Genomic DNA, 22,075 nt, shown 5'->3' with positions numbered 1-22,075 from the left:
ATAAACTAAAATATTAATAAATGATAATAACTAAATTAAACCACGACGTTTCGGAAGCAACACAAGCCTCCGTCATCAGGTGTAACTGCTCCAGTAAAATTACTGTAGCGTGTGTAATTTTACTGGAGCAGTTACACCTGATGACAGAGGCGGATGACGGAGGCTTGTGTTGCTTCCGAAACGTCGTGATTTAATTTAGTTATTTTCATTGGGCGTTGCGTCGTGATATACGTCTGTTATTACATTTGGCGACGAGTGAAAGGGGGGGGGGAGATAAAAACACCCCGGAATATTCCCGCGGTGTCTTGGTTACTTTTTTCCCCCGCGGTTTGACGTCGTTGCGGGCGGAGGCCATCCGTCGGCGGCCCTTTGCCGCAAAATCTCCCGGCGCGGCTCAGAGAGGGCAGGGGCGGTATCATAATATCTGTGCCTCGTGTAACAAGTGATGCAGTATTCAGCACGCGGATCGCGTTGTTCCCCTTTGTGTTCGTCACCTCGTGTTACCGTGCAGGTTGCTTGAAGCACCACCGCACCATTAACATTTCATGCTTGCAAGCGTGCTTACAGCCAACCGTGCTCGACAAATAGTATTCTCGAGGATACACACACACAACTGATATAAAACCCAGCAATGTCCATCCGCACAAAGCATTGGCAATGGCCGATTGCGGTCGTGTGCTGGAATGGTTGAAACTGTTGCTACGTCCGCACCTCCGAACAAGCGCGGTTGGCTACGTATGGTGCGAAAGAAGTTCAACACGCGCGCGTACGTGTGGTGGCTCTGCTGCCGTAGCAGGGCCGCTGATCAAATTAGACCGTCGTGTGGTCGTTTGGGAAACTTCCCAATCCGTGGTACACCCTGCCCTGACATAGTTGCTCGGCGCACGGCTCTGCGTTCGTCAGGAATAGTTAGAATGTTTATATTTTTGTTCATACGTGCAGCGTCGTCGTCGTTCATGCAAATTGCCATCCCACGGTCGCTGATGAGCCAATTGCCCAAACTCTGCTTTCCTCTCTGTATATTAACATTTTTGTTCAGCCACTTAATCCTTTCCCGTATCCGAGATGTCTGCATGTTGCAGGGTGTGCGTCCCGTTCACCGCCGAAACTCGGAACGGGTCGAGTGGCTCGGCGTAAATTTTATTCGGAGAGGCGTAGTAGCAGCGCCGTTGTTTTTAAAGACGTTGCGCTCACCGCAGAGAACCGTAGCGAAACGACCGCCACTCTATGATAGCTGGCACCAAACTGTGCCACGCGCTCTCCTGCATGGCCTTGTGGGAGCAAACTGATGACGTACATGCACATTATTGGAATGGGAAAGGGTTAATAAGTATTTATACAAGCGAGAGGAAGCTGAAACACCCGGAAAAAAACCCACGCGTGCGAAGGAGCAACGCTTTATCCCCCGTACAGATGGAACAGATGGGCGCAAAAAATTCCGTTACCACCATCTCCTGGTGAACCATGGTTACGGATCATCCTCGGTGCCCCCATGGGAAAGGAGAGTTTCACAACATCCGTGCGACGATCCAGCAACCCTCGCTGCTGCCTCCACAGCGCTGGGTTACAGGCACCAGCCACGTGCGGCTCTCGTGTAGCCACCAGCGTCACCACGCGGCTAAGTTCTGCGTTTTATTGTTACACTCTCCAGAAGCCCGACCCAGAGCAGATCCGACAACGAAAGCTTGGCGTCAATGCAGCGTTAGCGCGCGCGTTCTTGAGTGAAGGCGACATTTCACTCGGCCGATTGCGAAGCGAGTGAACATTTCGTGGAACGCATAAGTACGTAGCCATTGGAACGTCGTTAGTTTTTGTTGCGCGGTGTAATTTTCGTAAATCTTAAAAACGCCGCTCGTCATACGCCCGCCATTCACTGCGCGCGCGACGCCAGTCCCAGGATCCCGATTTAATCGACGTGGGCCCACGAAAGAATGATTAATTGGACAAACAAAGATCAAGTATGAGAATGAGAGAGATAATGTAGAGCGATCGAGAGAGAGAGAGAGAGAAATCCCTGGGCTAGCAAACGACAATCGTTTCGTAATCGCGAGCTCTCAATGCGCCGGGATTACGATGATGCCGAAAACGCTCGGCACATCGCACGCCGGCGCGGTAATTGCCGCGAGTGTTTTAAAAAAAATGTTGCCGTGGTTGTTATTATGTTGTTTTTGTTCTCTTTATTTCTCGCAGGAGAAAGCAGGGCTAAAAATAACCACGCTCGATCGCCCGGTGTTTGTGCCTCCATGAGACTAGGCCGGAGTGAATCTCGCAGCGGCTGTGACGCCATCACGCTCGTGTCGGTGGCATGGGCAGGCGCACGGCGCGGTCAGTGGCATGGGCAGGTGTGTAACAGACATACCTTTCAATAATATTACTAAATGAACTCGTTTATGTTCAAAGTAAAATGATAAAATGCTGCTGCCACTTTGCATTGTGGGAAGACGCGCGCCACACGGCTCGCCATGACGATACTTGGTGAGAAATCGGAGCCACGCCAATACCCCATTGTCCTTTTTCCCCGGGGTGTCGTCACGCTGAGATCGTTGCTGCTCGGTTAATTTTTATCTCCTGAAAAAAAATATATATACAGTATATCTGAATGAACAAAACGAAATAGCGTAAAAGTGTAAATAAAACGTTGTTAGCTTGGGACTGATCCGTGTTGACTTTCCAACGAGGTCTCTGAGATCTTGGGATAAAGTCACGCGTTTAGAGTATTTGGCTGCAATAAATTCCCACGTGATGATAAGCCACTTCGTTGAGCTATCATTTGTGATAGCCATGTCGTTTTTGCAAAAATACCTATATAGTTCAGTGGGGCCTTACCTGGTAAAATAAAAAAAATTGTTTAGAATGGAGGTTTATGCACCGGTAGCGGCATGGGCAAGACATTCAGGCGCTCTAGAGATACCTTTAACCCGTTAAATAATTGCTTCTCAAACAGTTTAATTGGCGGCATGGTGTTATATACGAGGTCATCACTTTCATCATTTTTTCGAATATAATTATCTCCTGTGCAACTTGACGCCGCGTGCGTTTTAAGCGTTGCTCATTGTGAAGTGGCAATGATTATTATAGGAGACTTTTGGAACGCGTACGTATGTATGGTTGTATGTTTGGTTGAACTTCTTTCGCACCGTGCGTAGACAACCGTGGCTCATCGGAGGTGCGGGGGAAAGGCAACAAACTAAACGCAACAAAAATCAATTCTAAATCTAGATGATTTGAACGTGCATAGCTCCCAGTGGCTTCCTAACATCGGAAGGGAGAGCGTTCCAGACGGCCGCAGAAGCGCGTCTGTGACCCCGCGATGCGGTGACCCTCTTTACGGTGACGCGAACTGCAGTTGAAGAACTAACGAGAGCGGCGAACCACGCAAAGGATGGTCAATAAAATACGGAAACGCGATTGTAAAGATTTGGAGGAAAAAAATCGATATCGCCATGGTCGTCGTCTCGTCGTGAATATAGAAGATAGAAACCTTCCAAGGGTTTTTGTTGTTGTTGTTGTGACGAGCAGCCGGAGTGGCATATGCGGTGGGTAACCGTACCCACCGCATATGCCACTCCCTTGAATACTATAATGATAACAACAGCAGCAGCAGCAGACGTAAACAAGGCAGGATGTTTCTCCGGCTGCTCGTCACAACAACAACAACAAAAACCCTTGGAAGGTTTCTATCTTCGTTTGCCTCTTATTTTTAAGCATTTCAGGATCATCAGAATCGGAGGAATCCGTTCACTTTGAAGCGCAAAGAATCGTCAGACTTTGTTAGTTTGGCACACGACGAATTGCCATGAACCGTGGTCGTGATTCAATTCAAATAATAAATCTGTTTTTTTTTACTCTACGTTGCGGCGAATGCAGCATCGCCTCCAGTGGTTGCAGGCTTGACACGAGGCAGTTATATACAAGTAATATTTTAAAAAACTTTTTTTAAAACACGCTTTTATGAAATGTCCTAGTAATGGCAGAACTTCACGACTCCAGGAAGTGGCCCCGAAGCTTGCCATAACGTAAGGGACCGTGTCCAATTACAGCCAACGTCAGTTGACCGTGGACAATTAGACCCAAGCCGAAACATAACATATAAAAAAGAACGTTTAAAAAAAGATATTTTTTATGATAGAATATAGTTTTGTCATCAGTATGACATAAGTATACCAAGTTTGCAGTCGATACCACATTGGGAAGTGGGTTAAAATTGATTTACAAGATTTGAGGATACAACGACAACAATAGTGAAATTTTGATTTTAAGCTTTCGTGACTGTAGGGATTCATATTCTTGGTTCTTTCGGTAAAGTCACATAGAAGGAAAATAATAAAATAATACGTGACTTTACCAAAAGAACCAAGAATATAACAGTGAGTTAATAGAAAGTGTGTAAAAAAATATAGCGTCGTCGTGTGCCATGATCTACTTGAATAAAATATAATCGCTTAATTGGTCCTGACGCACTGCGTCTCTGCGCGTGTCGCAGGTGCAAGAGGCTGTAATCGATTATCCCATGCCCCGTGTGATTTGCCAAGTTTCCACCGAATCTTCTTGGTTCTTTCGGTAAAGTCACGTAGAAGGGAAGTAATAAAATAATAAAAATAAAACATAATAAAATAAAATAATTCTCACGACGTTTCGGCTACAACGCAAGCAGCCGTCTTCAGGTCGTGAGAATTATTTTATTTTATTATGTTTTATTTTTATTATTTTATTACTTCCCTTCTACGTGACTTTACCGAAAGAACCAAGAAGATGAATCCCTGCAGTCACGAAAGCTTTAAATCGAAATTTCCACCGAATGTTAGGGAAACGCCTGGTAACGTGTTTTCGCGTCATTGGCATCCGCCTTGCGTTGCCGCGAGTTCCCATCGCCAGCGCGCTCCGCGTAAGATTCCTTTGCGCAGTAATCGCCGCTGTGAATCCATTAGTGGCAGCGACGTAGGATCTTTTTTAAAAATATAAATTCAGGCCAGCTGTTTACTTGCTGCAGTTTCATAACGCGTGCACGCCGGGGAGCCGTGCACTCTCGAGGGGCCCCAGATGTGTACGAAGCACACGACCAAAATTAGCGTTTCCCTCCGCGCCGAAGGGGGGCAACAATGCCCGCGGCTCGCTTGCATTGTTTGTGGTTCTGCATCCGGGTGGAGTGCTGGTGGTGGGGGAGGTTTTTTTTTTAATTCAAACGAGTAAATAAACGACCGAACGTGCACTTCCAGAACTTCCCGTGCATCATTTAATTTTTTTTTCTTTTTCTCAAAATTGCGATGGCTGTTTTCTTCTCTCTCCCATCGGGTTGCTTTTTTCGGAAACACTTTACGATTTGTTTGGACTTCGGGGGGCGCACAGCTGATGGACCCCAGTTTGTGAAAGCCCCCTGTGGCCAAGGGTCGTTTGCTTTTGAAGCTCTGTTGATTCCCTTACATGGAGTGGCTGGGGGTGGGGGATGCGGGCGCGGTGGGGGGTGAGATTTACGTTGAGATTGTGGCGAGAGAGGGGGGGTGGGAGGGGCGGGGGTGTGGTACGGGGGGTCAGGTGTTGTCAGTGGTAGTACCCCGGTTGGCGCGTTGCGCTGCGGATCAAGTGACCTGAGATTGATTCCTGCTCATAGCCACCAACACCGGTGACGATTATCTGAACCGGTCCTGAGCCTCCCCTAGGTCGACTCGGCTTCAAATGAGTACCTGGTGCAGTGGTGTGTGGGGGAAGGACAACAAACTAACACACACACAAAGCAGTTCTAAAGAAATTCGTTTTCGAGCTAGATTTAAAAGTGCATAGCTCCAGTGGCTTCCTAATAGTGGCTGCAAGTGGCTTCTGGGGAGACAAAGGCGGCCGGGCGTGGTGCTGGCCACCCACCCTCTCGTGTGCCGTGCCGGCCTTCATAGGTGCTCGCTAACAGTACTTGTCCCCAATAGTCTGTTAAGGCTACACGGGGGATCTTTGTCTTTTGACCTCTCGTTGCACAGGTAACGTCCAGTTTGGGCCACGCTCTCACCGCCGTGTCCTTTCGAGTGAATAATTATAGCCGCAAAGTTCAGGTCGGTGGGCTCTTGGAGAGATTGAAGATCTCATTTCCGTGGCCGTAATTGTGAGAGAAAAAACCAAAGCCTGATTTATAACTGATTCAAAACGGTTGGTTATTCTTTAGGCGCATGGGTATGTTGCTTATCAGTATTAAGTTGAGTACGGTCAACCACACGCCACCCCTCTCCCATCTCCCATCCCCCATCCACCTTGTTAACTTAAAACTTTTGATCCCGGTCTGCCTTCAGTTACTGCCCCCAGCTGTTGCGTACTCCGATGTGTTTTGCACCGCTGCGTGGCCCCCAGGCGGGACGTCTCCCATCGTTCAGCGGCAAACCTTGTCCCTGGTTTGTACGCAATTTTGCCCAAAGCGCGCTCCCAACTTTGCTCTCCCTCCCATCGGGAAAGTGAGTGGCCTGGGTAGGTTTTAAATTTAAAAAAATTAAAAAAATTCCCTGTAGCTCTCTCGATCCCAAGTCTCCCATCGGTTCTGAAATCCGTCGGGGCCACTTGGACGTGGAGATGCGGCTGCGAAGTCCCAAGATGCATCTTGCAGGAGGGGCCGGGCTCAACATTTTCTCGGGCAAAGTCCCCTTCGAGTATTTGCTCTTCGCGCGTGGGCAGAAACGGAAGTTTTTGGCTTCTCTGGCGAGTTCGTCTCGCCCAACGCAAACCTCTCTGACTCCCCCCCCCTCCCCCCCCGGTGCTTCCCTGGTACATCTGGCGGTCTGAGAAACGTGTTTTGCTTTGATTCGGTCGGCCGTTTAAAGCCGGTTCTGTTATTTGACGATGCTACTTTCGGTGTGATGCTCGCCCGTGGCTCCTGATCACAATCCCGAACCCAAGCCGCAATGAGAGAGAGCGAGAGTTTTAAGAACCGTTTTAGTCCCGAGTGTGTTTTTGCGCAATGTGCAATCGCGTTTCGGTTCCACCCCCCCCCACCCCCATTGATTTATGTGAATCGGTCACTCTGAGTGACATCACGACGAGGGTAAGGCCCACTGAGCCACACGGCTCTTTTTCAGAAGTGGCCAAATACTCTAAAAGGCGTGATGTTGATTCTAAATGTGTAGAGAAAAACCGGAGGACCCGGAGGAAAATCCACGCGACCACGGGGAGAACACGCAAGCTCCAAATATACACGTGTCAGGGTCCAGATCGAACCCACGATCAACTGTATACCAAGCGAGGTAGTTAACATCTCGCCACCGTGGTGCCCGCAAGTGCGGCGAGTTTACGGTCTCAATCAAGTCGCGAGCGACTGCACATTTGTGGCAAGCACAAAGTGTCAAGGAGCATAAATCATCATCACACGAACTCCGGTCATCCTTGCAGCAGCGGCTTTTGGCTAGGCATCGAACAAAGACGGCCACCGCATCGCGCGCTTTCAGACGCGCTTCTGCGGCCGTCTGGAACGCTCTTTCTTCCTATATTAGCAAGGCACTGGAGCTGTGCACTTTTAAATAATCTAGTTAGAAAGGTAATTTATTTTTAACCGCTTTTTGTATTCAGTTTGTTGTCCTTCCCCCACACACCCGATTCGCACGGTTTGCTACGTACGATGCAAAAAAAAAGTTCAATATACGTACCCAAAAAAAAAACGCGTGACGTTAAAATCCGATTTCTCACTCGCCTGGTCGACCGCTTGACTCCCACGCAGCCAGTCGTGTGGCCATTATAAACAAACACCGGTCACTTGAGGTCTCAGATGTAGCTGTAGTTTTGCTATATCTGTTGTGAGGGGCCCCATTCTCGCTGGGGCACGAGGGGGGGGGGTGACGCCCAGCCCGCTCAGAGTTCCCGATGACACGACGCTAATAGCTCAGCGGTGACAACATCGGGTTAACGACAAGCTCAACAAACTATTTGGCTGCTGATGTAATTTTCCACGTTGTAAGCCGCCACTTCTTCGGGCTATAATTTGTGATGGCTAGGTCGTTTGTGAAAAAGAGAAATCTCGCTCGGTGAACTTTTTTACCTGGTGAAATAAAAATAAAAAGTGAATAGTTCATCTGGTCCCCTTTCTGCCGGGAGGCTTTTTGCGTTGGATTTCAGCTGGAGGTGCGTCTCCACTAAGGAATGGACGGGCTTGTTGTGTGTTGTGGGTTAGTTTTTTTCCGCCCCCGTCCAGGCAACACCGGCCACACAATGGACGAGGAGCGGGGGATGGGGCCTTTGGTTTTGGAACAAAAAATAAATATCTCTCTCGTCGCCACCGTCCGTCCACTCTGAATTTCTGGAATCCGCCCGCGGGCGTTTGCGAGGACGACGTGAGCCGGGGCGGACCAAGCACAAGCCTCGTCTTGCCCCCGGTGCAAGAACCTCGGCCCCAACCTTCCGCCACCGCCGTCTGGCGTTTATCCGTTGGCGCTCGCTCCTTGCGCCCGGTGCGTGCGGTGGTAGGCGCGCGTGGCTATGCGATGCACCCCCCTCCCTCGGTTGGGGGGGCGGTTGTTGATCGCGCAGAGATGAGGCTTTTAATGGTAATAGTGATAATAATTTAGCACTTTCTGTGCCCGCTGATGTTCTCGTAGCGCAAGGAAGGACGCCGCCGCTGTGTTTCACGGGCACAGTCGTTTGCTGCGGTGGTTTTGAAGTCCGCGGTATTCCCTCGTCGTTCACGAACTTGCTATGGCCGCGGGTCGCGTCTGGAATTCTACACGACCGCGTCGAGAGAGCAAGAAAGTTACGCTAGAAAGTGATGAGATAAAGTGATGCCGAGTGTTCCGAGGCTGATTGGCCGTGCCCTTTCACAGTTGAGCTCACTCCGCACAAATACCCGTTTACTCATGCGTTGTCGTAATGGAAGGTTGGGAGGTGGCAGTGAGGAGGATGGAGATTTGGGGGGCGGGGGGGGAGCAGGCGAGCGAACGGGGGCGGTCAAAAAGCAAAAAGAAACTAAGCGGAAATCTGCAGGATTAATTTAAACGCCGAGTGACGGATGCGGTGACATTTTTGTTTCTTGAGTCAGAAGGCAGGGCTAAGCTTCCCACTCTGTCGTCAGCGGCAACGTCAGGGCCTTGGCGGCGAGGGGGCTGCTTGTGTGGGGCCCGGCGGCCCGTGCTGTGATGCTGCGGGGTGAGTCGGTGTGGGGACGGTGCGACGCGCCCAAGTCCCCGGTAGCCAGGAGAGCCGGGGGGGGCGGGGGAGACGGAGTTGGAGGCAGAGCCTTAAGGAGCAAGTGGAGATTGAGAAGCTGCCGCCGTGAGCAAGCGTGTATTTTTTTTTCAGCGAGCGTGTTGGAAAATGGTGAGCGGGGACGTGCGAGCGTGGAGCCGGTACGGGAGAGGGAGAGGGGGGATCGAGGGAGGGAGGGGAGGGGAGGCAGGGATTGAGGAAACGACGCATTTTCGTGACCCGCCATGACCCCCCGGCTTTTGTGTCGGGGGTGCACTCCGTGCATTTATGTGCGAGCGCCGTAGTGCGCTTGCGTGGAGAGGAGCGTAGCGCGCGAGAGAGAGAGAGACGACAAAAACAATCCGGAGCGGGGCCACGACGTGGGGCGTGCGGCGGTAGGCAGAGGAGGGGGTTGGCGCGGCGGTGCAGCGAGCTCAGAGCGGTAGAGCCGCCCCGGTGAGCGCCGGCGACGGGGCAGAGAAATCGCGAGGGCTCCACCTTCCTTACCCCCCCACCGATTCTCGGGGAAAACTCCGTCCTCACGCCACGCGGAGTTTTGTTTTGCCTGTAATGGTGACCACAAGTAAGGACATCTCTCTCTCTCGCTCTCGTGCTTTGCTCTTCTCTCCGCGCTCTGTTGGCCCCCGGCTCGTCGCCGTGCGACGTACGGGCTACGTTCAAGGGAGCGCGTCGGAGCCGAGCTGAGTGGCTGCGCTGTGCCGGCGGGTGGCCGGTGGCCGATTGGAAGCAGCTTAAGAGAGGCCATGGGGTGCGACGGGCGTTGAACCCCTGCTCAACGCGATAGCGGACGTGAGTACGTTAGTACAACTGAGGATGTACATACGTCCGCCGTCGCGTTTGTGAGTTTGCGCGTATTTACGTACGCTTTCGCGTTTCTTGAGTTGCATGTACGTTTCGTACGTCGCAACTTTCGGGGGAACGAAAAATGTAACGCATTGTGTGTGTGTGTTTTAGCACTTTGTATTTTTTACAGCGCCGCCGTTGATTTTGTCTCCTGATAATTTCTCGCGCCTGTGACCAAATCACCCGGGATATCGTACGATCTCGGAAGCTAAGCGTAGCTTGGTCCTGCACGGTGCTTGGATGGTAGACCACCCAGCACAACGGGTTGCGATAGGCTGATGCTGCTGCTGATGCTGCTCATAATAAAGATTTCTTAGGTCAGATCGCCTAAGTGTCGATGTGTCGTTAATGTTCCATCACCCGACACAGCCAATTAGTAAGGTTTGTCACGTCAACGAAACGTGCGAATTAGTTACTGCTACAGCACAGTAAACACACAACATGATACCGCTGCTGCTGCTGATGATGATGCTGCTGATGATGATGCAGCTTCTGCTGGGCTCTGTGGTTAGCAGCAGAGAGTTGAGCAGCAACATCGATTGTTGTCCTGTACTTGGAGAAGGGGGGTTGGGGGGGGTCCTAGACCGGTTCAGATATCGCTCGCCACTGGTGTTAGCCGTGGGCCAGGAATCGAACTCGGGTTCATAGCGGTACCGTGCCACAGCTCCTCTGTTGGCTTGCGGTACTGAATTAAATTCAGTGCCTAAATTATGACTGAATGAATGCAGTGGCCGGAATTGTGTGTTCGCGTCCGCACGTCTAAACAGAAGTCTCATACACACACACACGTGCACGTACGCACGTGCGCTTGCGCGTGCACTCGTTCCCGCTTATAGCCTGGCCTCGTTTACAACGCTTGCTCACACTTGCTCTGTACAGATTTAGTCCCGGCAGATGTGCGAGGCCTCGCGCTCCTGTGGAGGAATGCCACCGATTATGCGTGTATGTTGTACGCACGTTGAACTTTTTTCGCACCGTACGTAGCCAACCGTGTTAATCGGAGGTGCGGTGTGTGTACGTGTGTTGAACTTTTTTCGCACCATACGTAGCTAACCGTGTTGATCGGAGGTGCGGTGTATGTACGTGTTGAACTTTTTTCGCACCGTACGTAGCCAACCCTACTGATCAGAGGTGCGGTGTATGTTCGTGTGTTGAACATTTTTCGCACCGTACGTAATCATCTATGCTCCCGATATCCGCACACGGTTTCCCACGGGTAAACAGATTATATAGAACGAATCATCAACCCCCACTCCCCTTTCCCACCTGCCCGCAGCTAAAAAAGCGCATATTCTAGGAAGACTCGCAGATAAATGCGCCCAATTTCCGTGCATTGATTTGGGGTCGCCGTGGATATGAGAAGTCGCGGGCGATGATAGGGCCTCGGATAAGCGGGGCAGCTCTACTCTCGATCCGTGGATTTCATTGCCGAGCGTTTTTGTTTGCTCTCGCTGCCGCTCAACGTTGGACGGGAATGTTTTTTGGACGTCGGGTTTTTCTGCCCGATTTGGGTCGGCCCTGTTCTCTCCATCTGGGGCTTGCGACCGCCGTGCCTTCATTTTCAGGCCAATGTCCCTGAACGCCACCGTCTTTTGGGCCATTCCCTACTCTTTATAAATTTGCCCCTTTTTTTAGTTGTTGTTCTAGCGCAGGCTTTGATTCGTCGCCGTTTGCTTTCTTCTTATTTTTTGGAACCCGGTATATAACGGCAACGTGGTTGTTTTTGTTTTTTTAAACGAGCTCTCGACATTCGGGAATATAAACCCGCGCGTGAATGTAATTCCGTCTGAAGACGACGAAACGTAAAACCGACGCGATTAATGCCGTGTGATCAATTGCTGCATGCGCAACCAGACCCGGAGCCCATCGCGATGAAATTGGTCCTTGGCGATTTTAACAAACGTGCTTTGCTGAGCGGGAGTTGACACCCTAATCTCTCCGCTCACTCTGTGTGTGCTGTGATGAAGGGCCATTTGCCAGGAATGTCAACTGTTGTGTACGTTTCCTATTGAGGCCACACCGGTCTTATATTGACGAATGCGTTTGAGGTTTTTGTTTTATTTACTTGTGCTCGTGTCCGCCGCTGCGTGGGCAGCGTCGCCAGATACGTTGTTTAACTGTAACGGGTATGACTGTTGCGATAGCGATGGTTGTGATGGTGGTGATGGCGATGTGGGGGGGGGGCGGTTATTGTGAAGGCTAGCGCTCTGCGCTATGAATTTGGCGACCCGAGTTGGATTCCTGCTCATGGCCAATACCGGTGACGATTATCTGAATCGGTCCTGGGCCTCCCCAAGGTCGACTCATGAGTACCTGGTGCGGTGTGTAAATATTACCACTGGGGAGACAAAGGCGGCTGGGCGTGGTGCTTGCCACCCACCAACTCGTGTACCGTGCCGGCCTTCACAGGTGCTCGCCAACAGCACTTGCCCCAACAGTCTGTTCAGGCTATATGGGGGATCTTTGGTGATGATGATTATGCTGATGTCATTATGAGTGGGTGAATGTGTTAACTTGCACGTTTTAGGCACTCGAACGTGCAATTCTGAATGTGAACATAGCCAAGTGTTGGTCGTGAGAGGGAATGAAATTTTTATTGCACAGGTGTTCATAGAGTGCACAGCATGCTGGGTAAATCCAAGGTGGCCACGTACTGTTACTATTATCTTGAGGGACAGTATTATTACTTTTAGTCAAGTCAAACCTGCTACTCAAAAGCGCCATCATCATTCTCATACACATAAAAATATACAATGCTCTTCAATGAAAAATAAATAAATCAATATACTATATATACTATTAATACCATGTGTGTTTTTATATATTTTGGGCAATCTTGTACAGTTACCGCACATTTTGTTATTCGTAACAGATTTTTGGGTCATATCGCGTGAGTAAATTACCACTGTGTGTTGTACACCCTCCTCCACCTGACCCAAACATCAATCGTGAATCATGATGTAGTGTGGCGAAAACTTGCGTGTACATTTTTTACTAATGCTTCACCAATGAACGTATCCAACCGGCTGAAAATTGTACGAGGCAATTATTTCTCATGATCATGAGATGCAGCAAATCCATCTGGCAGCTTCACGAGAGCGGATACGATCGCTTCGTTTCCACAGTGGGCATCCTTTAGGGCGCGTCATCTCCTTGGGGTGCCACGATGTTAACTACCTCGCCTGGTATGCAGCAGGTCGTGGGTTCGATCCCAGGAGTGAGTGTGTGTGTGTTCTCCCTGTGGTTGCGTGGATTTTTATCCAAGTCCTTTGGGGTTTTCCCTCCACATTTAGAAACATGCACAGAGAATATTTGGCTGCTTTAAATTTCCACTCGATAAGCCACTTCGTTGAGCTTTCATTTGTGATAGCCAGGTCGCTTTTGGAAAATGTCTGCATAGCTCAGTGGGCCTTACCTGGTAAAATCAAAAGGTTAGTTTTTGTTATCCTGCTTGTTTGTCCGCCAGTCCATCATTAGTCTCGACCCACCGGCCCATCGGCCTTCCCGTGACACGTCCCGCCCAAGCCCACTTAACTTTATTCTCGTACCTATGTTGAACTTCTTTCGCGCCGTACGTAGCCAACCATGCTAATCGGAGGTGCGGGGGAAGGACAACAAACGGCACGCAGTCTCTTGTGACCGCTGCAACTTGCATTTGTTCTCTCATCAAAAGATAGGGCCCCGTATTATCATCCAACCTCGGCCTCCGTACGGGATGCCATCGTGGTGCAATGGAGAACGCTCTGGACTTTGAATCCTGTGGTCCCATCTCCCGGCGTGGTAGTTGATACAATTAGGCAAGTTTCTTAAATCCCACCATCCCTCCCTCCCCGCACCACCTCTGTTCACCCAGCAACGTGGTTAGTCGATGGACAGGGCACGTGTGGTGGGGTAAAGTGTGCCTGCTCCAAACCTCCTCTGAGACATCTCGCCAGCACGGAAAGAGTAGGCCAAAATCCACCCTCCAAAAGGGCCTTCTGCTAGCAAGTCGTGTGAGCGAGCAATTGCTGCTGCTGCCGCTGCTGCGCCTTCAACCATCTCGTCGTGGTGTTCTTTGGCACGCGCCAAACGCTCGGCGTTGAACAACGCGACGTTACGACTTAATCGCGGTAACGGCGACCCCCCCAGCCTCCTCCTCCTCTGCCCGGCTGCCTAAATAAAGCGGCGTTAATCACGTCGCTGGCGGCGCGCTCAATATGGCCGTGGCGGTGGAGATGCGGCGGCATGGCGCGCTCCGTAGATGGCGTTGTGTAAAGACGTGTGACCCTAATCCCGAGTAATTGGCGTCCGTTTACGGTGCGCCGCGTCACCCGCCCCCCCCCCCGGCGAGTGTTGAAACAAACCGCAGCTCAGCGGGGGCGACGAGGGGAACGCTGGGTAGAGACATTTACAGCGAGCGGGGAGGTTGGGGGGGGTGCCGACGCTGTTTTAAAAACAACAACAAAAACCGTGTCGGGCGGAGGCTCGGGAGAGCCGAGCCGACACCGGGTGATATGCTGGGGCTCGAATTCCGGGTTTCAGCGGCCCCGTGATTTAGATCGGAGTTCTCAAGCGTAGCGAGTTTGCTGGTTCTTCAGCCTGGTCACTGATTCCACGGCCCCATTGAATCCTCCCCAACATGGCACAACAACGGTTCCACGGTGGCTCTGAGATGTCATCTCCCTCGCCTGGTATGCAGGAGGTCGTGGGTTAAATCCTGAACCTGACGCCTGTTGTATATTTGGAGTTTGCATCTCTCTTTCTCTCCCCCTGTGTGCGCGTGGATTTTTTCCCGGGTCATCTGCTTTTTTCCCCTCCACATTTAGAATCGACGTGTGTTTTTAATATTTGGCTGCTGTACATTTCCACGTGATCAGCCACCTCGTTTAAGATGTCATTTGTGACGGCCAGGTCGCTTCTGACAAAGAACGATAGAGCTCAGTGGGCCTTACCTGGTAAAATAAATAAAAGTTTAATCGTTGTTAATAGTTTAGTCTGCACGTCGAGATAAAGATAAAAGTGCAGCGCTGTGAACGCTCTACTTGTGCCACTACCGTTATATTATTATAATTATGGTAATTTTCATTAAAATAAATGATAATTATCATTTATTTCGCAGAAGATGTTCGTGATTTAAATTGTTATGTTTAACATTTTATCGATGTAATGATGCATGAGCACATACCCAGCAGACGGCTAAAACGATTTGTGTTGCTGTGTGTGTGTGTGTCTTCTCGTTGTGTTGCTGTGTGTGTGTGTGCGCGTGTCCGGCTTCTTCTCATGTCGCTGTGTGCGCGCCTGTGCGTAGCGATAGACACAGCGACATTAGCCTTGTGAAACACGTGGCCCTGTGTGCCCTACCGCTTGCGTCTCACTGGGCTACAGGGCTACATTATTATTCGGTGGCAAACTTTCCGTTTGTTTTGTTTCATGTAGACGCCGGTGTGTGGCTGGAGTTTTCATGGTTAGAAGGGAGAGAGAAAAACCCCCCCGACCGTACTGGAAAATGTGGTGGAAGCCGCGTTGCCCTGCGGTAATTCGGCGTGCCGCAATCCGTGTAGCAAGCAGGGGGGCTTGTTAGTTGTTCGTTGTATTTTTTGCCCACGTTTTTTTTTTCTCCTCGGCGGCGAAGGGTGGTGCGTTGATTCTTTTGCACAATGTTTTTTTTTTATCATCGCTTTGTAAAAGGAGCGAACGCGCGACTCCACGAGCCACAAGGCCCTCTCCTCCAGCTAACCCCGCGAGTCCCTGCACGTCGCTGAGTCGTTACTCTCATCTTGGGCAAGTCGCTGAATCGTAGGGATCTTCAGTGGTTACTCTCATCCTGGGCAAGTCACGGAATCATCAGGGTCTAAAATGAGTCGTTTTGGTCTGGAGAAACCGTGGCAACGCAAGGCTTGCAAACACAAGCACAGCTGCAGCTAATTATTTTCGTGTAGTATTTATCTTTAAAACATTTTTCTTCAAATAATACAATACTCCCAATACTCCCATAATCATAGTAGTGTATTTATGATTTAACGATATGCAGATGGCACGATGAGATCAGCTCTCGTGCGCAGGAGCCAGCTGGATTGTTGTTAGCGTCGCGAGGCGGTGAGAGATGGCGACGGCTCGGAGGAGGACCTCATCCAGCAGTGGATAGACCACGGCTGGCAATGTCGATTTCTCTTCTCCACCTTTTTATTCTCTCGTGTCCCACCAGCCGACGCGTGCTCCGCTTGCGCCGTCACACTTTGCGTAGCCGTGTAAACGGCGAGGAGGAGCGTTTTTCTCACCGCGCCGCGGAAGCCGTCACAGCCGCCCACCCGCCTGCAGAGGTCGCAAACGTGTTTTTATTCCTTACCCGTACCCGTACCCGGCTGCACCAGGGTCGCAAATGGGTACCCGTACCTGGCCGGGTACGGGTACCCGTTCCCTACCCATACCCGTACCCATACCCGGCCGGGTACGAGTACCCGTTCCCTACCCGTACCCGTACCCTACCCGAAATGAGTGACAAACGGTTGCTCACCAGTGACTCACGGCCTACCCGTACCCGTACCCGGCCGCACCAGGGTCGCAAACGGCTACCCGTACCCGGCCGGGTACGGGTAGCCGGGTATCGGGTAGGGTACGGGTATCGGGTACCCGGTTACGACCTCTGCCCGCCTGTTGTCGGATTTTCAGCGGCCCGGGGCAGGAAGCAGCAGTCGCTCGACGTCCGGGCTCTCGCTCGCTCGGCACACACCTGACGACGCTGGGTGTTGACCTCCCGGCGAAACGTCCTCCGTAGCTGTCCGGCGGGGCACGTTTGTCCACGTTGCAGCCTGCTTGGTTTGGCGGTGTGTCGGGTGGTAGAGGGCTCACAGCTCTAATTGACGTCATCGTGATGTTGCCCCGTGAAAGCCGACACGTGCTGTGTTGAGTGAAGGCTCAACGAGACGTCGCCGCTACTTCGCAATGGGAGGGAAGACCTTGTAGTTATGCAGCCCACGTCTGCGTGAAACGAACGTCGGCCCTGGCTTCGGCACCGTCTCGCTGCGCCAGCTGTTGTGCCCGCACCTTCGATGAGCATGGATGGCTACGTACGGCGCGAAAGAATATCAGAATATCCTTTTATACTGGGTTGAATCCGATGAGCTATGAAGCTCTTTTCAACACATGTCCAAGTAGGTGGGGGGGGGGTCAGAACGTCACAAACAACAACAAAAAACTTGCGGTTGGTCTCCCGTTGGCCGCAGATGTCGGGTTACGAATGGCCTGCAATCCTCCCGCACGCACCCGTTTCTCTTTGCCTTTCGTCCTACCGTTGCCCGCTGCCGTGCCCATGCTCGTGCTCGCTCTCAGCGACTCGCAGATGGCGGTGAGGTGGCGGCCGCCGCCAGGCCGTTCTAGCTGTCACCGCCGCTGTCCACGCCCCGTCGCTCGCTCTCTCAAGGGAAGCGGACGCGCGTGAAGGAGCTGGCTGCGCGTGTGCAGTTTGGAGAAGGGGTGGAACTTTTTGATTGGGGGGGAGGGGGGGTCTTGGTCGTTCCAGGGATTGCCGGCATTGAGTTGAAAGTGTGACGGCTGGACGGGCGGCTTTCAACAAATCGGCAGCCGTTGTTACCGGTGTCACCAACAGTTTCGCAATTTTAACTATTGACTATATTTATTTTACAAAGGTGAGGCTCCACTGAGCTGCAGAAGCGACCTGGTCATCATCACAAATGATAGCTCAACGACGTGGCTGATCACGTAGACATTTATCAAGGGCAAATACGCGCGCGTCGATTGTAAATGTGGAAGGAAAAACCGGAGAACCCGGAGAAAAATTGACACGACCACCTGGAGAGAGAGACACACACACTCCAAATGTACAACAGGCGTCAGGGTCGGGGTCGAATCGACGACCCCCTGTATACCAGGCGAGGGAGTTAACATCGCGTGGCCGTGGTGCCCCAACAGCAGTAGTGGTCACCTTCGTCGTCGTATCTCAGAGGTCGCAAACGGGTTTTGATTCCTTACCCGTACCCGGCCGCACCAGGGTTGCAAATGGGTACCCGTACCCGGCCCGGGTACGGTACGGGTACCCATATGCTACCCGTACCCATACCCTACCCGAAATGAGTGACAAACGGTTACTCACCAGTGACTCACTGCCTACCCGTACCCGTACCCGGCCACACCAGGGTCGCAAACGGCTACCCGTACCCGTACCCGGCCGGGTACGGGTTGCCGGGTATCGGGTAGGGTACGGGTATCGGGTACCCGGTTGTGACCTCTGCCGTATCTTGCTGTAGGACATGCCAACAAGAGGTGGTCAACGAGCAAGCGGAAGGCCAAACTGTTGAGCTTGAGGATGGGATCCGAGGTTGCGAATCGCAGTCCTGGCTCCCCTTCCTGCTGTTGTGAGGTGGACGCGGGGAACCAGCGGCGTTCGCAGCTGCGTGCGGCGGTGACGCACGCGGCGCGATGATGAGTGCCTAACCTGGCCGTTGCCTCCGTGACGACCCCGTGACGACCCCGTGACCCCGCCAGTGGAGGACGTCGCTGGAAGGGGTCTTGCTGGTATCTCGTTTGTGTCTCTTGGTAAAAGAATCGAGACGAAGGAACGAATGATTTAATGAATGAATGGAGTGATCGAGTGAGTGAGTGAATCGTGGCTCTCATCTACCGCTCGTAACATGTGCGAGTGATTAGCCGTGGGCTCTTCTACCATTTTGGTTAAAATGTCGTGTGTTTATGTTCCTTAATGGTGCTGCGCGTACGTGACTTGTCTCGAGATTGTAGAGAGTGTGCGGGCATGAGCGAGCGGATGAAAGGCCAATGTAGGAAAAGTGTGTACCCGTGCATATTGTGTAGTGCGTGTGTAATATCTTAATTCTGCTGCAGCTAAAGTTGGGCTTTTGGTAGTTTCTTTTGTACCTCCTTCATCATTAAAATGAGAATTGGTGATGTTAATTTTAATTGAGCCGACCGTGATTCTTGTGTTCGCGATTAAGTCCTAGTGGCCAACTCTCATTCACACGCTCGCTCACACTCACACTCTCACTTTCTCACTTGCACGCTATCGCTCTCGCTATCTCTCACACTCTCGCTCGCTCTCACGCTCTCGCTCATGCTATCTCTCATGCTCTCACGCTCTCGCTCACGCTCTTGCTCATGCTCTCACTCAAACTCACGCTCTCGTGCGTGCGGGAAGAAATAAATTAAACGGCTTTGAAAATCCGATAGGATCCAGGGCAAAGGAGGTCACACTGGGGGGGGATTGATGTCGCAAAGATTTTATCGCAGTCATTGCGGGTGGGGCACTTGATGCAAGGCTCCCTGAACCACCAACCACGACTGCATACAAACTTTAACGGGGCAAAGGAGGTGAAATAAATGTAATAATACTCTCGTGTGTGTGTGCACGTGATTGTGTGGGGAGCCGTGGTGTGGCAGTTATCACGCTGCGCTACGAACCCGGCGACCCGAGTTCAATTTGCACTCACAACCACCGACACCAGTGACATCTATCTGAACCGGTCCTGGGTCTCCGCTAGATCGACTCAGCCTCAAACGGGTACCTGGTGCGGTGTGTAAACATCGCCACTGGGGAGACAAAGGCGGCCGGGCGTGGCTCTGGCCACCCACCCCCTCGTGTGCCGTGCCGGCCTTCGTAGGTGCCCCAACAGCCCGTGAAGGCTATACAAAGGTGGATCGTTGTATTTGTTGGTGTGTGCGCACACGGCGTATGGAATAAGTGAAAGCGCGAGGAATGTAATCGAGTCCGATGCAATGGGAGGCGAAATGTCGCGGCCCAGATAATTTGACGTCTTCGACGGGAGGGAGGGAGTGAGGGTGGTAGGTGCCCAACTCTCCGTGCGTCTCCCATCGCGACGTCATTCGGCTCCTGTGTAGTAGAAGGCTTAGACGAAAACAAGATTCTGTAAATGTTAGCAGATGGGGGGGGGCGGGTAGATGCCCAGGGAGTTGAGGCGGGGGGGCTGTGGTAGTGGGTGGGTGATAGACACGTGGGCTGGTTTTAGACACGGGAGGCGATGCATCGGTCGGGCGGGCGGGGGGGGCTTTTATTTATTTATTTGAGTTTTGTTGTACACAAGGACAAAGGCCCCGCCGCTGCGGAATGTTGGGCGACAACAACAACAAAAAACAACTGCACGCGAATATCCGCCAGGCCCCCCCATTGTACCTGACGCGTCCTGGTTGATGGGATGGGGGACAGATAACCCTGGGAAGTCAGTGGGGGGGGGGGGGGAGATAAACTGTTTGTCTCATCATTTACATGGGAAAAATACACCCGTGGGGGGGGGGGTGGCTGTGTATGAGGTGCGCGTGCGTGCGGTGGTAAGTGTGGTTGCCCACCAAAGGCGTTTGCAAGTCCTGTTCTACCCTCGCGAGGAAAACGATGCCCCAAGCGTGGTGTAGAGAGAGAGGGCACCTGTCGATAACTACGCGCGTTCATGAATTCTGAACCGAATAATCATTATTTGTTTGCAAGTGAATCGACAAGCCTCGATTAAAGCAATCATCGATAATAGCAATCGAAAATGTCGATAATAGCAATCGAAATAAGAACAAAAAATCCCAATTCTTTTGCTCCCGGGAAAATCGCGCACCACCTTTCAGTGTCGCGTGTCAACGCTCCCACGGGCCACCAGCGCGCCCCCGTCACCGTCACAACCCCCACAGCCCCATCGACGCGGCGTGGCGCGGCGCTAATCAGCTGTGCGGTGCGCTTGCTCCCAGTTGGAGGAGGGTGTGGAGGGCGGGGTTGGTAATTCAGAAAATGATGTTTTTTTCGGTGTTTTTAGAAACTTGCTTTCTTTCGGGGTTTCAATTTGCACCTTGGGTTCATTTTGTGTTTGTGACTTGAGAACTTGTCACATCCATTACATGGGGGAATCTGGGGAGAATAAACATCGCGAGAGACTGCTTCCACGCACGCACACATACCAGGTTTTAAATGACAGGCTTTTTTGGAAACACGTGTGTGTGTGGGTGTACGTGGGGAGCTGTTGTAGTGTAGCGGTTTGCACGCTGCGCTACAAACCCGGTGACGCGAGTTTGATTCACGCTCACGGCCACCAACACCAGTGAAAATTATCTGAACCGGTCCTGGGACTCCCCTAGGTTGACTCGGCCTCAAATGAGTACCTGAAGTGGTGTGTAAACATCAGCACAGGGGAGATATAGGTGGCCGAGTGTGGTGCTGGCCACCCACCCCCTTGTGTATTGTGCTGCCCTTCATAGGTGCTCACTTACAGCTCCTGCCTCAACAGCCTGTTAAGGCTATACGGGGGATCTTTGTTGTTTGTGGATGTCCGGAAGGGGTAGAGGGTGAATGGCTTTTAACTCGCTGTGAACCGGGTTCAATTCACGGACATGGAATGGCGCTATATCAAACCTAAAGCTACTGTTATCATCATCGTAGTCATCATCGCAATGCACAAGGCGATCGCTATTTAGATGCTTCACAGATTTGTAACTACCCTCTTTGTGTGCATGTATGTTACACTTCTTTCGCACCGCGCATAGCCAACCGTGCGTATCGGAGCCAACCTATTTGCTGCGAAAGTGATGCCTTGCGTAGGAGGAAAGCGTTCAGAGATTTAATGCGAGCATTCAGATTGGTGGGAGACATGTAGAGGAGTTCACGAATGTGTAATTTCTCTGTAATTGGTCCCAATTATTTGAGTGGGTTATTATCGTCAATAAACGCCACATTCATGGACCCAGAGGGACAAGAGTACGTGGCTCATAGGCTGCAGCAGTGGTGCCGGTACATCGTGTAGGACATGGCCTCATGGCACAGGGGTCATCGTGCCAAGCCAGCTTAGAATCCTGGGTTCGAACACCGGTTTCTGCCACTGCCTGTGATGCGACTGGGTTCTCTCTAGTGTAGTGAGTTGATGGTCTTCCGATAACCGCTCTGGGCTATATTTAATCTCTGAGAATTTACATATCTGGAACACTCTTCCTTCCGATATTAGGAAGCCACTGGAGTTGTGCACTTTTAAATGTAGATTGAAAACTCACTTTTTTTAGATCTGCTTTTTGTAATTAGTTTGTTGTCCTTCCCCTGCAACGTACGGTGCGACAGAAGCTCTGCATTCATACGTAT

At 51.5% G+C, this 22,075-nt stretch overlaps 1 protein-coding gene across 9 annotated transcripts in view; it reads left to right on the top strand.

Moving 5' to 3' along the window:
• LOC144736676 (histone deacetylase 4-like) overlaps positions 1 to 22,075 on the top strand; it is a 261,035-nt gene that overhangs the window by 207,210 nt on the left and 31,750 nt on the right. The window contains exon 1 of one of the 9 annotated variants that reach the window (XM_078619261.1): positions 9,006 to 9,102. The exons of 5 other annotated variants lie outside the window; for them this stretch is intronic. In XM_078619261.1, the coding sequence (XP_078475387.1) occupies positions 9,093 to 9,102 (10 nt within the window). In that variant the 5' untranslated portion in view covers positions 9,006 to 9,092. 3 more of the 9 variants (XM_078619263.1, XM_078619260.1, XM_078619264.1) reach the window with 3 other exon arrangements.

This window comes from Lampetra planeri, chromosome 62, assembly GCF_965212315.1.
Source record: "Lampetra planeri chromosome 62, kcLamPlan1.2.h2, whole genome shotgun sequence".
In the NCBI taxonomy this organism is placed as follows: Eukaryota; Metazoa; Chordata; class Hyperoartia; order Petromyzontiformes; family Petromyzontidae; genus Lampetra; species Lampetra planeri.
The sequence above is the reverse complement of the archived record's forward strand: the minus strand, read 5'-3'. Positions and strand labels throughout refer to the sequence as shown.